Here is a 16,937-nt window from a genome sequence, read left to right on the forward strand (position 1 = left end):
TAACCACAGGAAGTTGGCTCAGGTCTCCTACCTGGCGTAGCCATACTCCCTGTTAGCCCCCCCCCAAGAAATTTTTGGGGCTGACTCCCGGGCTTCCATCCACGACGCCGCGCTGCCTCCTCGTACCAACGCCTCTCCGCTTTCGCCGCCTCCCGTTCTTCCTTGGGGCGGCGATACTCTCCTGGCTGAGCCCAAGGTCCTTTACCGTCTAATTCGTCCTCCCATGTCCATACCTCCTCGCGCTGCTCCTGCTGCTGCTTTTTCCTTTGCCCATTACCACACCGCTTGGTCCTGTTGTGGTGGGTGATTCTGTAACGGTCTTCTAGGTGTGAAGGAGAGTCGGACCAAAATGCGGCGTGTAGATTGCGATCCATGTTTATTGTGACTATAGCAACATGAATCCAAATACAAACAGTGCAAAATAATAAACGTAATAAAACCGAAACAGCCTAAACTGGTGCAAACTAACACTAAGGACAATCACCCACAAACACACAGTGAAACCCAGGCTACCTAAATATGGTTCCCAATCAGAGACAATGACTAACACCTGCCTCTGATTGAGAACCATATCAGGCCGGACATAGAAATAGACAAACAAGACATCCAACATAGAATGCCCACCCAGTTCACGTCCTGACCAACACTAAAACAAGGAAAACACACACGAACGATGGTCAGAACGTGACACATGTAGTGTAAAAGAACTGATCTGAGCAATATTCTGCCTTCAACATTCTGCCTTTTGTATCAGCATGGTTTAAATTTAAATAATCAGTATTTACACAAAAGCACTGTGTGAATATTCCTATGTATGCATTATGAAAAACCTACCATTACTCAATTCAATGCATTTACGCTAAAGGGAATGTTTTTGTTGACACACATTCAGTAGAAAAACAAACTGTATGGCTCTTGTTTATTTAGGAGTTGTTATTTCTGCTGTTTTTTGTGTAGCAGTGCTAACTGTTTTGAGTAATTGCCCATATACAGTACCAGTCCAAAGTTTGGACACACCTACTCATTAAAGGGTTTTTCTTTATTTTTACTATTTTCTAAATTACAGAATAATAGTGAAGACATCAAAACTACTTTGCACACTCTTGACATCCTCTCAACTACCTGGAATGCATTTCAATTAAGAGATGTGCTTGTGAAAAGTTCATTTGAGGAATTTCTTCCCTTCTTAATGCGTTTGAGCCAATCAGTTGTGTTGTGACAAGGTAGGGGTGGTATACAGTGGCTCCCGAGTGGCTCAGCGGTCTAAGGCACTGCATCTCAGTGTTTGAGGCGTCACTACAGACATCCTGGTTTGAATCCAGGCTGTATCACAACCGGACGTAGTTGGGAGTCCCATAGGATGGCGCACAATTGGCCCAGCATCATCTGTGTTTGGCCGGTGTAGGCTGTCATTGTAAATAAGAATTTGTTCTGAACTGACTTGCCTAGTTAAATAAAGGTTAAATACAGAATATAGCCCTATTTGGTAAAAGACTAAGTCCATATTATGGGAAGAACAGCTCAAATAAGTTAAGAGAAACTACAGTCCATCATTACTTTAAGACATGAAGGTCAGCCAATGAGGAAAAGGTCAAGAACTTTGAAAGTTTCTTCAAGTGCAGTCGCAAAAACAATCAAGCACTATGATGAAACTGGCTCTCATAAGGACCGTCACAGGAAAGGAAAACCCAGAGTTACCTCTGTTGCAGAGGATACGTTCATTAGAGTTAGCAGCCTCAGAAATTGCAGCCCAAAAAAATGCTTCACAGAGTTCAAGTAACAGACACATCTCAACATCAACTGTTCAGAAGAGACTATGTAAATCAGGCCTTCAAGGTCAAATTGCTACAAAGAACCACCACTAAAGGACACCAATAAGAAGATGACACTTGCCTGGGCCAAGAAACATGAGCAATGGACATTAGACCAGTGGAAATCTGTCCTTCAGTCTGATAAGTCTGATTTTGAAATGTTTGGTTCCAACCACCGTGTCTTTGTGAGACGCAGAGTAGGTAAACGGATGATCTCCGCATGTGTGGTTCCCACCATGAAGCATAGAGGAGGAGGTGTGATGGTGTGTGGGTGCTTTTCTGTTGACACTGTCAGTGATTTATTTTTAATTCAAGGCACACTTAACAAGCATGGCTACCACAGCATTCTGCAGCGATACGCCATCCAATCTGGTTTGCGCTTAGTGGTGCTATCATTTGTTTTTCAACAGGACAATGACCCAACACACCTCCAGGCTGTGTAAGGGCTATTTGACCAAGAAGGAGAGTGATGAAGTGCTGGATCAGATGACCTGGCCTCTGCAGTCACCCGACCTCAACCCAATTGAGATGGTTTGGGATGAGTTGGACCGCAGAGTGAAGGAAAAGCAGCCAACAAGTGTTCAGTACATGTGGGAATTCCTTCAAGACTGTTTAAAAAGCATTCCAGGTGAATGCCAAGAGTCTGCAAATCTATCATCATGGCAAAGGGTGGCTACTTTGAAGAATCTCAAATATAACATCTCAAAACCCACTTTTTTTGGTTACTACATGATTCCATATTTGTTATTTCATAGTTTAGATGATATCACTATTATTATACAATGTAAAAAAACAAAATAAAGAAAAACCCTTGAATGAGTAGGTGTGTCAAAAATGTTTCTAGTACTGTATGTTAGATTTTTGTTTCCATGTATTTTTTGAGCATCACACCATGTGTTAGAATGAGAGAGACTGAGAGAGAGAGAGACTGAGAGAGAGAGACTGAGAGAGAGAGACTGAGAGAGGGGAGAGAGAGAGAGAGAGAAGAGAGAGAGAGAGAGATGGAGGAAAAGCGCAAACAAAAACATTTGTGAATTTGAATGCTCCTGAATGTGTCCATGTAACTGACACATGGACACATGTAGAGTTTTCAAAACTGTCTCCTTTTTTTCAAAACTCTACACACAATTCCCAAAACTGCACACACAAAATGCAAAAGGCCTCACATCTCCTTCAAAATGTAACACTGCATTCAAAATGCCATGAACACGTCAGAATGAAGCATTTGCATCAAATGACAAACACTGCTTTCATAATAGTACATTTTTGGATATACCATGTAAACACTGTTGTTCTAAATCTAAAGCTCTTTGGTCTTTCATAGGCTTATATCTACATTTCAATACAATGTTCTACAGTGAAAGTAATCGGCTGAGAGGGGTAACAAGTACACTGTTAACACCAATGCAATGTAGAAACAGAAAATATGTATTAGGCCAAACATTACTGTTGTATAAAGTAGCATACAACAAAACCATAAACATATGTAAACCAAAAGTATATTCATTAGAATAGTAAAGAACACAATTGTGTGTGTGGGGTCCAAGAATTGGTAGGGGGAAGACAGTCACCAGTGCTAAGCTACGCTTCATCTCTTCTCCGGCCTGGGTCTGGCCACAATACTTCGTCCACATCACAAGATATGTTTTCTCTTGCCAAACATCGAGGGAAGTATCTCCTAGCATGGCGTATCCAACCTTGGACAAAGGCAACCTCTATGTCCCCACATGCGTCCTCCATTGCCTGGATAAGCGGCATGCGGTCATAGGGTTGGAGATCATACACTTTCCAGCGCCAGGCTGAGAAGAATTCCTCTATGGGATTTAGAAAAGGTGAATATGGGGGTAGGAACAAAACTACAAATTGTGGATGGGTGGCAAAAAATGTAGTACAGCATGATAACCAACCTCATTCATTCAATGCAGTGCAGTAAATGGATGGCTTAGAGTTACAAATGTTTATGCAATACTATGCAGTCATACGTATTTTACAGTACATTACTGTAATGCTAAAATTGTCATTAGATAGTTGCATACCTGTTCTCATTTCTGAAGGTTCGAATTATGGACGCCACTGTAAATCGACTCAAGTTGGGCTGGACTCTCAGTCCAGCCTCTCTCATGGTCAAACCGTGGTTGATCACATGATCAGTGTTGCCCTAATCTCATCAGAGGTGGCTCTCCTTCCTTCTCTTCTTTGCCCTCGTCCTCTTCTTCCTCTTCCTCTCCATCCTACTCCTCTTGCTCTCTGTCCATTGTTGGCATCCATTGTTCAAAACAGGTCATCTGACCTTTGACCTATTTATAGGCCTATACTACAGTAAAGCAGTGATTGGTTAGTGATCAGTTAAGCTATTAGTGTTTGCACATGTGAGGAGTGTGTGTGTGACCTGGTGAATAAGTGTAGCATTTTGATTGGTTGTGTTTAGAAAAGCAAAGCAAGTCACTTCCTGTTAGATTTTTGTGTTTTAGGTAGAGAATTGTGTGTAGTGTTTTGAAAAAAGTGTTTTATGCAATTGACAACTGAGTCAAAGGCTGAGAAATAGCTTATGGTTTTGGATATTTGGTGTGTAGTTTAGCACTTTGAGTGAGAGGTTTCAAAAATCGTGTGACATGAAAAGATTTTGTGTGTAAGCAGTTGGGACAAAAATTGTAATGCTGCTGCTGCAGTATTTCATACAGCACAAACACTCACAATGGAAAGGAGTGAACCATATATTCCTTTATATATTGACTAAGTCCTGGCTGGCAGCAGTGTTGGCCAGGCATTTCTGGTGTTTGGCGACAGAGCTGTTTAATGAAGTTTTTGTATAGTGTTCCTTGTTGTTGTTTTAGTTTTCACCACATGCCAGCGATGCGAGGAAAAGGGAGGGGTGGAGAGGGGTACGGGAGGGGTAAAAAGAGGAAGAGAGAAGCAGAGGAGAATGTAAAACAGCAGAGACCCCCCAGGTCAGAACCTCATCCATTCTCCAGAGAGGGAACAAAGCCCTGAGAAAGAGAGGAGCAGGAATTAAAGCAGACAACACAGCTGTGTGTGTGTGTGTGTGTGTGTGTGTGTGTGTGTGTGTGTGTGTGTGTGTGTGTGTGTGTGTGTGTGTGTGTGTGTGTGTGCGTGTGCGTGTGCGTGTGTGTGTGCGCGCGTGTGTGTGCATGCTTGGGTGTAGTTATGCATGGGTGCAAATTATGTGTGTGGGTCCATACTTGCATGCTAAGAGGGTGTGGTGAATGCGCATAATATGTGTGTGTGAGAGCTTGAGTGTTAGTATGGAGAGGGGATAAGTGTGTTATGGAATCAGGAGGTACACCGCCTGAAGGACCTGCTTGGATACTGGTATATTTTGGCACTTAGAGGTCTGTGCTCCATGAGGATATCCCTGGGCATCAACATTATGATGAGGTAGGGGGATGGCAGAAACAGGTAGCCACTCCTCCTCTGGAATAGTAACATAACCAACTGACTTAGTTAGTTTAGTACTTTCTTGAGATTGATGGAAGTGGTGAAATAGTGTTATTAATAGCCCACATTCTAAGCCTTTGATTGATTTGAATTGTAAGTTATTTAGTTTTAAAGTGAAGTGTGTGTCCCCGTGATGCATGTGTGTGTGTGTATGTGTGCGACCGTTCATGTGTGTTAGTGAGTGCATGCATGCATGCGTGTCTGTGCTCTATTGTCCCCCTATTCAAAAGCATCCCTGTGAGGTTGATATTGTTGAGTGTGTTGCCACGCAGCAGAGGGAGGCTGGGGTTGTGTGTTGTTTTGTGTTCATACAGGTTCCATGCTGGGGGACATGCTCTCCCTGTAGACCCACACAACGCTGAGCAAACACAGGCCATTATAATAGATGGAAACCTGTCAACGCGCTCAGTCAGTTGGTTAATTGTTTTTGTGAAGAGGCCTTGTGATGCTCTTTTACATTTGACCAGTGAGCCTGGACTCATAGACAGTGTTATGGCGTTGCAGCAATGTCATAGTAAATGCTAATACTCAAAGCTGTGAGAAGAAACACCACAACACCTTTCTATTCAGCAAGGTCTTTGCTTCAAACTGTGAATTGAAAACAAGGTCATGTCAGTCTGTTAGGAACAATTTCAGCAAGAACATTTCACTTCTTTTAAATGTATTTGTGAACATTATTTCACATTTTGTTGTGTTACAGCCTGAATTCAGCGAATTCACCCGTCTGCACACAATACGACATATGGAAAACATGTTTGCATCCGATTTCCTTTGATCATCCTTGAGATGTCACTATATGATTGGAGTCCACCTGTGGCCAAATCAATTGTTTGGACATGATTTAGAAAGAAACACACCTGTCTATAGAAGGTCCCACAGCTGACTGTGCTTGTCAGAGCTGAAACTATACCATGAAGTCCAAGGAACTCTCTGTAGATCTCTGAGATATAATTGTGATTAGGCATATTATCTGGGGAAGGGTAGAAAACCATTTCTGGCGTTGAAAGTTTCCAAGAGCACAGTGGTCTCCATCATTGGGAAATTGAAAAGATATGGAACCACCTCAGACTCTGCCTAGAGCTGTCCGTCTGACCAAACTGAGCAACCAGACAAGAAGGGCCTTGGTCAGGGAGGTGAATAACCCGATGATCACTCTGACAGAACTACAGAGTTCCTTGGCTGAGATGGGAGAACCTGCCAGAAAGACAACAGTCTCTGTAACACCTCACCAATCTGTAATTTATGGGAGAGTGGCCAGAAGGAAGCCACTCCTGAGAAAAAGGCACATGGCAGTTTAACAGTACTGCTTTCGTCCCTCTCCTCTCCCCAACCTGGGGGTCAATGTAAATTGTCCAGTGACAATTTAATGGTTAATGGCTTGGGGGAAGAAGCTGTTGAGGAGCCTTTTGGTCCTAGACTTGGCGCTCCGGTACCGCTTGCTGTGCGGTAGCAGAGAAAACAGTCTATAACTTGGGTAACTGGAGTCTCTGACAATTGTATGGGCTTTCCTCTGACACTGCCTATTATATAGGTCCTGGATGGCAGGAAGCTTGGACCCAGTGATATACTGGGCCGTTCGGATTACCCTCTGTAGCACCTCACGGTCAGATGCCGAGCAGTTGCCATACCAGGCAGTGATGCAACTGGTCAGGATGCTCTCGATGGTGCAGCTGTAGAACATTTTGAGGATCTGGGGGCCCATGCAAAATCTTTTCAGTCTCCTGAGGGGGGAAGGTTTTGTCATGCCCTCTTCACAACTGTCTTGGTATGTTTGGACCATGATAGTTCGTTGGTAATGTAGACACCAAGGAATTTGACACTCTCGACCCGCTCCACTACAGCCCAGTCGATGTTAATGGGGGCGTGTTCGGCCCGCATTTTCATGTAGTCCACGATCAGCTCCTTTGTCTTGCTCACATTGAGTGAGAGGTTGTTGTCCTGGCACCCCACTGCCAATTCTCTGTCTTCCTCCATATAGGCCGTCTCATCGTTGATCAGGCCTACCCCTGTTTTGTCGTCAGCAAACTTAATGATGGTATTGGAGTTGTGTTTGGCTATGAAGTCGTGGATGAACATGGAATACAGGAGGGGACTAAGTACACACACCTGAGGGGCCCCAGTGTTAAGGATCAGCGTGGCAGACGTGTTGTTGCCTACTCTTACCACCTGGTGGCAGTCCGTCAGAAAGTCCAGGATCCAGTTGCAGAGGGAGGTGTTTAATCCCAGAGTCCTTAGCTTAGTGATGAGCTTCGTGGGCACTATGGTGTTGAAAGCTGAGCTGTAGTCGATGAACAGCATTCTCACATAGTTGTTCCTTTTGTCCAGGTGAGAATGGGCGGTGTGGAGTGCGATTGAGATTGCGTCATCTGTGGATCTGTGGCCTTTTAAAGCACTTCATGGCTACTCACATTTGATTTTATTTCACCTTTATTTAACCAGGTAGGCAAGTTGAGAACAAGTTCTCATTTACAATTGCGACCTGGCCATGGCTACTCACATGAGTGCCACGGGCCGGTCATCATTTAGGCAGGTTACCTTCGCTTCCTTGGGCACAGGGACTATAGTTGTCTGCTTGAAACAAGTAGGTATTACAGACTCGGTCAGGGAGAGGTTGAAAATATCAGTGGAGACACTTGACAGTTGGTCCGCGCATGCTTTGAGTCTACATCCTGGTAATCCATCTGGCCCAGCGGCTTTGTGAATGTTGGCCTGTTTGAAGGTTTTGTTCACATCGGCTACCGAGAACGTTATCACACAGTCATCCAGAACAGCTGGTGCTCTCATGCATACTTCAGTGTTGCTTGCCTCGAAGTGAGCATAAAATGCATTTTGCTCATCTGGTAGGCTTGCGGCACTGGGCAGCTCGCGTCTGTGTGTCCCTTTGTAGTCCGTAATAGTTTTCGAGCCCTGCCATATCCAATGCGTGTCAGAGCCGGTGTAGTAGGATTCAATCTTAATCTTGTATTGAGGCTTTTCTTGTTTGATGGTTCGTCTGAAGGCATAGCGGCATTTCTTACAAGAGTCCGGATTAGTCTCCCACTCCTTGAAAGTGGCAGCTCTAGCCTTTAGTTCGATGAGGATGTTGCCTGTAATCCATGGCTTCTGGTTGGGATATGTACGTCACTGTGGGGACAATGTCTTTTTAAAAAAACTTTTTTTTTTTTATAATATGTTTATTATTTTACAATAAAAAATCAAACAAAAAAGACAGCAATACTAACAATGACATTCATTGTACTGTTGAATGGGATGGCCAATTTAGAGGACAAAACAAAACTTAACTCACACATACACAAAATAAAACAAAATCGATGCACTTATTGATGAAGCCGATGACTGAGGTGGCGTATTCCTCAATACCATTGGATGAATCCCGGAACATATTGCAGTCTGTGCTAGCAAAACAGTCCTGTAGTGTAGCATCCGTGTCATCTGACCACTTCCGTATTGAGCGAGTCACTGGTACTTCCTGCTTTAGTTTTTGCTTGTAAGCAGGAATCAGGAGGATAGAATTATGGTCAGATTTGCCAAATGGAGGGCAGGGGAGAGCTTTGTATGCATCTCTGTGTGTGGAGTAAAGGTGGTCTAGGATTTTTTTTCCCCTGGTTGCACATGTGACATGCTGGTAAAAATGTTGTAAAACTGATTTAAGTTTGCCTGCATTAAAGTCCATGGCCACTAGGAGTGCCGCTTCTGGTGAGCATTTTCTTGTTTGCTTTTGGACTTATAGAGTTGGTTGAGAGCGATCTTAGTGCCGGCTTCGCTTTGTGGTGGTAAATAGATGGTTACGAATAATACAGATGAGAAAGAAGTCTCTTGGGAGATGGTGTTGTCGACAGTTTATCATAAGGTACTCTACCTCAGGCGAGCAATACCTCGAGCAATACTTCTTTAATACTAGACATCGCGCACCAGCTGTTATTGACAAAAAGACACCCCCCCCCCCCCCCTCGTCTTACCAGAGGTAGCGTCTCTGTTCTGTAGGTGCATGGAAAATCCCACCAGCTCTATATTGTCCGTTTCTTTATTCAGCCACGTCTCGGTGAAACATAAGATGTTACAGATTTTATTGTCCCGTTGGTAGGATAATCTTAATAGTAGGTCATCAATTTTATTTTCTAAAGATTGCACGTTAGGAAGGGAAATGGAAGGCATTGAGAGTTTATTCGCTCGCCTCCGGATTCTCAGAAGGATCCCCGATCTGCGTCCCCTTTTCCGGTGTCTTTTCTTCATGCAAAATGTGTGGATCTGGGCCTGTTCCAGTGAAAGCAGGATATCCTTCTCGTCGGACTCGTTAAAGGAAAAAGTTTATTTCTGTCCGCGGTGAGTAATCGTTTTTCTGATGTCCAGAAGTTATTTTCGGTCATAAGAGACGGTAGCAGAAACATTATGTACACATTAAGTAAAAAAATAAGTTACACAAATGTAAAAAATTGCACAATTACCTAGATGACCCACCCTAGTCACACCCCGATTGGTTGGGAGAATGTAAAACGTCAGCCATGTTCTTTGGCGCCCTCCTGTCTCAGCCTCCAGTATTTATGCTGCAGTAGTTTATGTGTCGGGGGGCTAGGGTCAGTTTGTTATATCTGGAGTACTTCTCCTGTCCTATTCGGTGTCCTGTGTGAATCTAAGTGTGCGTTCTCTAATTCTCTCCTACTCTCTTTCTCTCTCTCGGAGGACCTGAGCCCTAGGACCATGCCCCAGGACTACCTGACATGATGACTCCTTGCTGTCCCCAGTCCACCTGGCTGTGCTGCTGCTCCAGTTTCAACTGTTCTGCCTTATTATTATTCGACCATGCTGATCATTTATGAACATTTGAACATCTTGGCCATGTTCTGTTATAATCTCCACCCGGCACAGCCAGAAGAGGACTGGCCATCCCACATATGCTCTCTCTAATTCTCTCTTTCTTTCTCTCTCTCGGAGGACCTGAGCCCTAGGACCATGCCCCAGGAATACCTGACATGATGACTCCTTGCTGTCCCCAGTCCACCTGACTGTGCTGCTGCTCCAGTTTCAACTATTCTGCCTTATTATTATTCGACCATGCTGGTCATTTATGAACATTTGAACATCTTGACCATGTTTTGTTATAATCTCCACCCGGCACAGCCAGAAGAGGACTGGCCACCCCACATAGCCTGGTTCCTCTCTAGGTTTCTTCCTAGGTTTTGGCCTTTCTAGGGAGTTTTTCCTAGCCACCGTGCTTCTTCACCTGCATTGCTTGCTGTTTGGGGTTTTAGGCTGGGTTTCTGTACAGCACTTTGAGATATCAGCTGATGTACGAAGGGCTATATAAAAAATAAAAAAAATAAAAATAAAATATTTTACTTGTCCTGAAGCCACTCCTACGTTGTCTTGGCTGTGTGTGCAGGGTCGCTGTCCTGTTGGAAATTGAACCTTCGCTCCAGTCTGAGGTCCTGGGCGCTTTGGAGCAGGTTTTCATAAATTATCTTCCTTCATCTTTGCCTCGATCCTGACTAGTCTCCCAGTCCCTGTCGCTCAAAAACATTCCCACAGCATGATGCTGCCACCACCATGCATCCCCGTAGGGATGGTGCCAGGTTTCCTCCAGACGTGACACTTGACATTCAGGCCAAAGAGTTCAATCTTGGTTTCATCAGACCAGAGAATCTTATTTCTCATGGTCTGAGAGTCCTTTTGGCAAACTGCGGGCTGTCATGTGCCTTTTACTGAGGAGTGGCTTCCGCCTGGCCACTCTACCATAATGGCCTAATTAGTGGAGTGCTGCAGAGATGGCTGTACTTCTAAAAGGTTCTCCTATCTCCACAGAGGAACCCTGGAGCTCTCGCAGAGTGACCATCGGGTTCTTGGTCACCTCCCTGACCAAGGCACTTCTCCCCCAATTGCTCAGTTTTGCCAGGTGGCCAGCTCTAGGAAGAGTCTTGGTGGTTCCAAATTTCTTCCGTTTAAGAATGATGGAGGCCACTGGGTTCTTGGGGACCTTCAATGTTGCAGAAATGTTTTGATACCCTTCCCCAGATCTGTGCCTTGACACAATCCTGTCTCTGAATTCTACAGACAATTCCTTTGACCTCATGGCTTGTTTTTTTCTGTGACATGTCAACTGTGGGCCCTTATATAGACAAGTGTGTGCCTTTCCAAATCATGTCCAGTCGAATTTGCCACAGGAGGACTCCAATCAAGTTTTAGAAACATCTCAAGGATGACCACTGGAAACAGGATGCACCTGAGCTCAACTTCGAGTTTCCCGGCAAAAGGTCTGAATACTTACGTAAATAAGGTATTTCAGTTTTTTATTTGTAGTACATTTTAGAATAAGGCTGTAACGTAAACATTTTTTGGAGAAAGTGAAGGGGTCTGAATACTTTCCAAATGCACTGTATCTCTCCACAAAACCCTCAACCCTTATGGAGTAGGGGAAACAACTAGTTCAAGTTTTCAGAGTGATTGATGCCACCGATTGAAATGTCACTAGCGCGCACACCTCTAACAGGCTAGCCATTTCCCACCCGTTACAACAGCACGCCTGGAGTTTGCAAAAAGGCACGTAAAAGACTCTGAGAGCAGAAGGCAAAAGATTCTTTGGTCTTATCATTTTTGGCCTGAATGCAAAGCGCTATGTCTGGAGAAAACCAGACACAGCTCTTCACCCATCTAACACTATCCCTACCGTGAAGCATGGAGGTGACAACATCATGCTATGGGGATGCTTTACAACAGCAGGGACTTGGAGACTGGTAAGGATAGAGGGAACAACGAATGGAGCCAAATACAGGCAATCCTTGATGAGAACATGTTTCAGAGTAAGAATGATCTTAGACTGGGGGCGAAGATTTGCGTTCCAACAGGACAATGACCTCAAGCACACAGAAATAGCAACATTGGAATGGCTTCAGAACAAGAATGTGAAAGTCATTGAGTGGCTCAGCTAAGAGCTCAGACTTGAATCCCATAGAAAGTCAATGGAAAAACTTGAAGATTGCTGTTCACCACCTCTCCTCATCTAACTTAATAGAGTTTGAGAAAATCTTCAAGGAGGAATGGGAAAAAATCCCGAAGTCCAGATGTACAAAGCCGAACTACAGACATATCTAGTACGACTCAAAGCTGTAGTCACAGTCAAAGGTGCTTCTACAAAGTATTGAGTTAGGGGTGTAAATACTTATGAAAATGAGATATTTCTGTAATTAATTTTCTAAACATTTGCAAACATTTCTAAACATGTTTTAATTTTGTCATTATGGGGTATTGTGTGTAGATAGGTGAGAGAGAGAAAAAATCGAATCCATTTTGAATTCAGGCTGTAACACAACATAATATGGAATAAGTAATGGGGTATGAATACTTTCTGAAAGCACTGTATATGTAATTAACAGTTTCCATGACAAACTCTATGGGGGTTTCATTTGTAATAAATCAGAGGTGTACTTATATTATCAAGTCAGCATGAAACAAGTATACATTTAGCAAATTACGCATGAAGCTATCATTTAGAGGAAATTGTACTAACAAAGTTAATAAATCAGATAATGAGAAAATACAACACCAAGTCTACGTTATCTGGAATCAATCTCATGAGCACTTTGTTATTTGACTGTTCAATACACACTTTTACATGTTTTCATTCTTATTTTCAATGACGGCCTAGGAACAGTGGGTTAACTGCCTTGTTCAGGGGCAGAACGACTGATTTTTTACCTTGTCAGCTCGGGGATTTAATCTTGCAACCTTTAGGTTACTTGTCCAACGCTCTAACCACTAGGCTACCTGCCGCCAAATAATCTCTGTCTCCTCATCCAGTCTTTAAACTCTTTCTTCTCCTTCACCTCTGCCCCGCTACATTCCCCCTGCTCTGTCTGGTTGGTGAGGGAGCGTTGGCCCCGGGCCCCTGGCTCAGGCCCAGGCCCATTAGCTCCAGACTGGCAGCCATGTGTTTATAATCAGAGATTATTACACTGTGGCAATGACACCACTCTAATGCACCGCTCTAATGCACCGCTCTAACGAGGGGAGCCTGAACAGGTCATTGTATGGAAGAGCACCCAGTAATGCCTCTGCTTTTGTGTGTGAGAGAGAGAGAGTATAGTGCGTGAGAGTGTGTGTGAGAGAGATAGTTGAGAGATAAAGAGAGAGGGAGGGAGAGAGAGAGAGTGAGAGACCAAGAGATACTCCTGATGACTATACATCACAGAGTTTCTCACTTGTCAATATTACATGTTTTGTAATTGTCATAGCATAGCTAGCAGATTGTAGCAATTTGTATGTTACGTAATGTTTCGGTCTGGTCTCATCTCTGTGTCTGTCAGGTGGAGTGAGGGAGCTGCAGCAGCAGCAGAGTGCCCCGTGCTACAGTGAAAAAGAGGTGAAGAACACAGGGTAGAGCCATGGCAGGATGGGGACTCCTTCTCCTCCTCCTGTGGGTGGTCTCCTTGGCCCAGGGCTCGTCCTTGTTCTCTGGTCAGCGCCACCGCACCCGTCTGCAGAGGGACCGTCAAGCACGCAACAACGTCCGACCCAACATAATCATCATCCTCACCGATGACCAGGACATTGAACTGGGTAAGACACAGCAGGACGTGTGTGTGTGTGTGTGTGTGTGTGTGTGTGTGTGTGTGTGTGTGTGTGTGTGTGTGTGTGTGTGTGTGTGTGTGTGTGTGTGTGTGTGTGTATGTGTGTGTGCGCATGCATTCTCCATTTGCCCACTCAAAGTCAAGCACCCCATGGCCAACTCCATTATTGCCATGGAGTGAGTGGCCTATGGTATCCATTGTCTGAGTGCCAAACCCTGGCCATCTCCCTACCCGTTTTAGCCTTTAAACTGCATATTGGTCTGGAGTGCCAGTATAATGGCCTCGCTGACACCCCTTGTCCCACTCTGATTGGTGAGAAAACCTCCATTGAAAACCAGGAATTTATGGTTGAGCATCTGTTTCACTAAATAATCGGCATCAGCCTGAAAAGTCTTTAGTACACATGAATTAAAATGGGGGACACATCACAGAAAACATTTACTCTTATAACATTTCTGCTTCCACTAGTGGAGCCTCTAAGTCCAAAGGCTTGGTTATTTTGATTAAAAGGAATTTAACTTTAGTTATTGAAAAGACTAGCAAGGACACTTCAGGTGTCACGCCTTGACCATAGAGAGCCTGTTTTTCTCTATGTTGGTTAGGTCGGGGTGTGACTAGGGTGGGTCATCTAGGTAATTAATTATATATCTATGTTGGCCTGGTATGATTCACAATCAGAGGCAGCTGTTTATTATTGTCTCTGATTGGGGATCATATTGTCACGATCGTCGTAAGGAACGGACCAAAATGCAGCGTGGTATGTGTTCATGATGAAGTTTTTAATTAAATGTGTTCATGATGAAGTTTTTAATTAAAGAAAGCACTGAACACTGAATACGAACTATACTAAACAATAAACTAATAACGACCGTGAAGCTATAATGAGAACTGTGCTGACACAAGCAACTAACATAGACAATCACCCACAAACAAACAGTGAAACCCAGGCTACCTAACTAATGACACCTGCCTCTGATTGAGAACCATACTAGGCCGAAACATAGAAATCCCCAAATCATAGAAAAACAAACATAGACTGCCCACCCCAACTCACGCCCTGACCATACTAAATAACGACAAAACAAAGGAAATAAAGGTCAGAACGTGACACATATTTTTCCCTTTTGTGCTTTGTGGGATCTTGACTATGGATGGTAGCCTGGTAGCACTATTATTAGCGTCACGTTTCGTTTGAGATTATTGTTTTTCTGTGAGTTTCACTTTATTCATTAAAAAGATGTGGAACCCAGATCACGCTGTGCTTTGGTCCAGTTATTATAACGTTTGTGACAGAAGATCCCACCAACAACGGACCAAGCAGCGTGCCCGGGAGGTAATGGCATCCTGGTCGTTGGACAAGATTAGGGAGAGAACATCCTGGACTTGGGACGACATAGTGGCAGGAGCGAAGAGCCTTCCGTGGAAGCAGGCGGAAGCAGCAAAGGAGGGACAGCGCGACAAAGTCAGGGAGGAAGGCCACAGAAACTCCAATAAAAAATTTGGGGGGGGCACATGGAGCAGTCGGCGAAGCCGAGGAGTGAACCAGAGCCAGTCTGGGAGAAGAAGGAGAATTTGGAGGACAGAGAAATGGGAGAGTTGTTGAGTTGGTGGAGGATGCACGGATTTGGAATAAAGGAACGTGTTGTCAGCCACCTGTTCCGGAACAATTGATGCCGGCTATACATACCAGGTCTCCAGTGCACCTTCACAACCCAGTACGTCCTGTGCCAGCTCCTCGCACTCGCTGTGGGAAGTGTGTTAAAGTTCCGGTACCATTGATGCCGGCTATACGCACCAGGTCTCCAGTGCACCAGGTCTCCAGTGCGCCTTCACATCCCAGTACGGCCTGTGCCTCCTCCCCGCACTCGCCCTGAGGTGCGTGTCATCAGCCCGGCACCACCTGTGCCGGCCCCATGCACCAAGCTTCCGGCTACTGTTCCCAGTCCAGAGCTTCCGGCGACGTTTCACAGTCCGGAGCTTCCTGCGATGGTCCACAGTCCGGAACCTCCAACGACGGTCCACAGTCCGGAACCGCCAACGACGGTCTACAGTCCGGAACCTCCTGAGACGGTCTGCAGTCCGGGGCCTCCAGCAACGGTCTGCGGTCCAGAGCCTCCAGCGACAGTCTGCGGTCCAGAGCCTCCAGCGACGGTCTGTGGTCCAAAAGCCTCCAGCGGGGATTCCCAGTCCAGAGCCTCCTGCGAGGTTTCACAGTCCGGAGCCTCCGGCGACGGTCTACGGTCCGGAGTCCCCGGGGACAATCTACGGTCCGGTTCCTCTGATGATGATCCACGGTCCGGAGCCTCCAGCGATGACCCAAGGTCTGGTTCCTCCGGCAACGATCCACTGTCTGGTTCCTCTGACGACGATCCACGGTCCGGAGCATCCAGCGACACGCCCCGCACCAGAGCCGCCCCCAATGGTAGATGCCCACCCGGACCCTCCCCTATTGGGTCAGGTTTTGCGGTCGGAGTCCGCACCTTTGGGGGGCGGTACTGTCACGCCCTGACCATAGAGAGCCTGTTATTCTCTATGTTGGTGAGGTCGGGGTGTGACTAGGGTGGGTCATGTAGGTAATTATAATTCTATGTTGGCCTGGTATGATTCCCAATCAGAGGCAGCTGTTTATCGTTGTCTCTGATTGGGGATCATATTCAGGCAGCCATTTCCCCTTTTGTACTTTGTGGGATCTTGACTATTTTATGGTAGCCTGTTAGCATTATTATTAGCTTCACGTTTCATTTGAGATTATTGTTTTGTTTTGCTGTGAGTTTCACTTTATTCATTAAAAAGATGTGGAACTCAGATCACGCTGCGCTTTGGTCCAGTTATTATAATGTAGCACGTCTATATATGGCAAGAGAGTAGCATTTGTGTCTATCTATAAACCCGCTGTTTTTGAGGACAGCTTTTCCCTTGGGCTTACCAAAGAATTGTTAGCACTTTCAGAGTATGAATTGGTTTTAGGGGCAGTGTGGCAGACCAGGAGGTTTGGTCAAGACGTTTACACAGACCAGACACGGACAGAGTAAGATTAGCTCGGTTTCAAGGGTGTTTATTAAATAATAAATCAAAAGGATAGGTCTCACCCATGAGACCCTCTCCGGGA

The 16,937-nt window shown here is 45.0% G+C and overlaps 1 protein-coding gene across 4 annotated transcripts in view; it reads left to right on the forward strand.

Annotated features, from left to right (window-relative positions):
* Positions 1–16,937, forward strand: part of LOC110493251 (extracellular sulfatase Sulf-2) — a 76,050-nt gene that overhangs the window by 42,875 nt on the left and 16,238 nt on the right. For all 4 annotated transcript variants that reach the window (XM_090206023.1, XM_036950617.2, XM_036950620.2 and 1 more), the window contains one exon: positions 13,565–13,817. In XM_090206023.1, coding sequence (XP_090062149.1) covers positions 13,643–13,817 — 175 coding nt within the window. In that variant the 5' untranslated portion in view covers positions 13,565–13,642. The remainder of the gene's footprint in view (positions 1–13,564; positions 13,818–16,937) is intronic.

This window comes from Oncorhynchus mykiss, chromosome 17 (assembly GCF_057628025.1).
Source record: "Oncorhynchus mykiss isolate SJ-2025 chromosome 17, ASM5762802v1, whole genome shotgun sequence".
NCBI classification, from domain to species: Eukaryota; Metazoa; Chordata; class Actinopteri; order Salmoniformes; family Salmonidae; genus Oncorhynchus; species Oncorhynchus mykiss.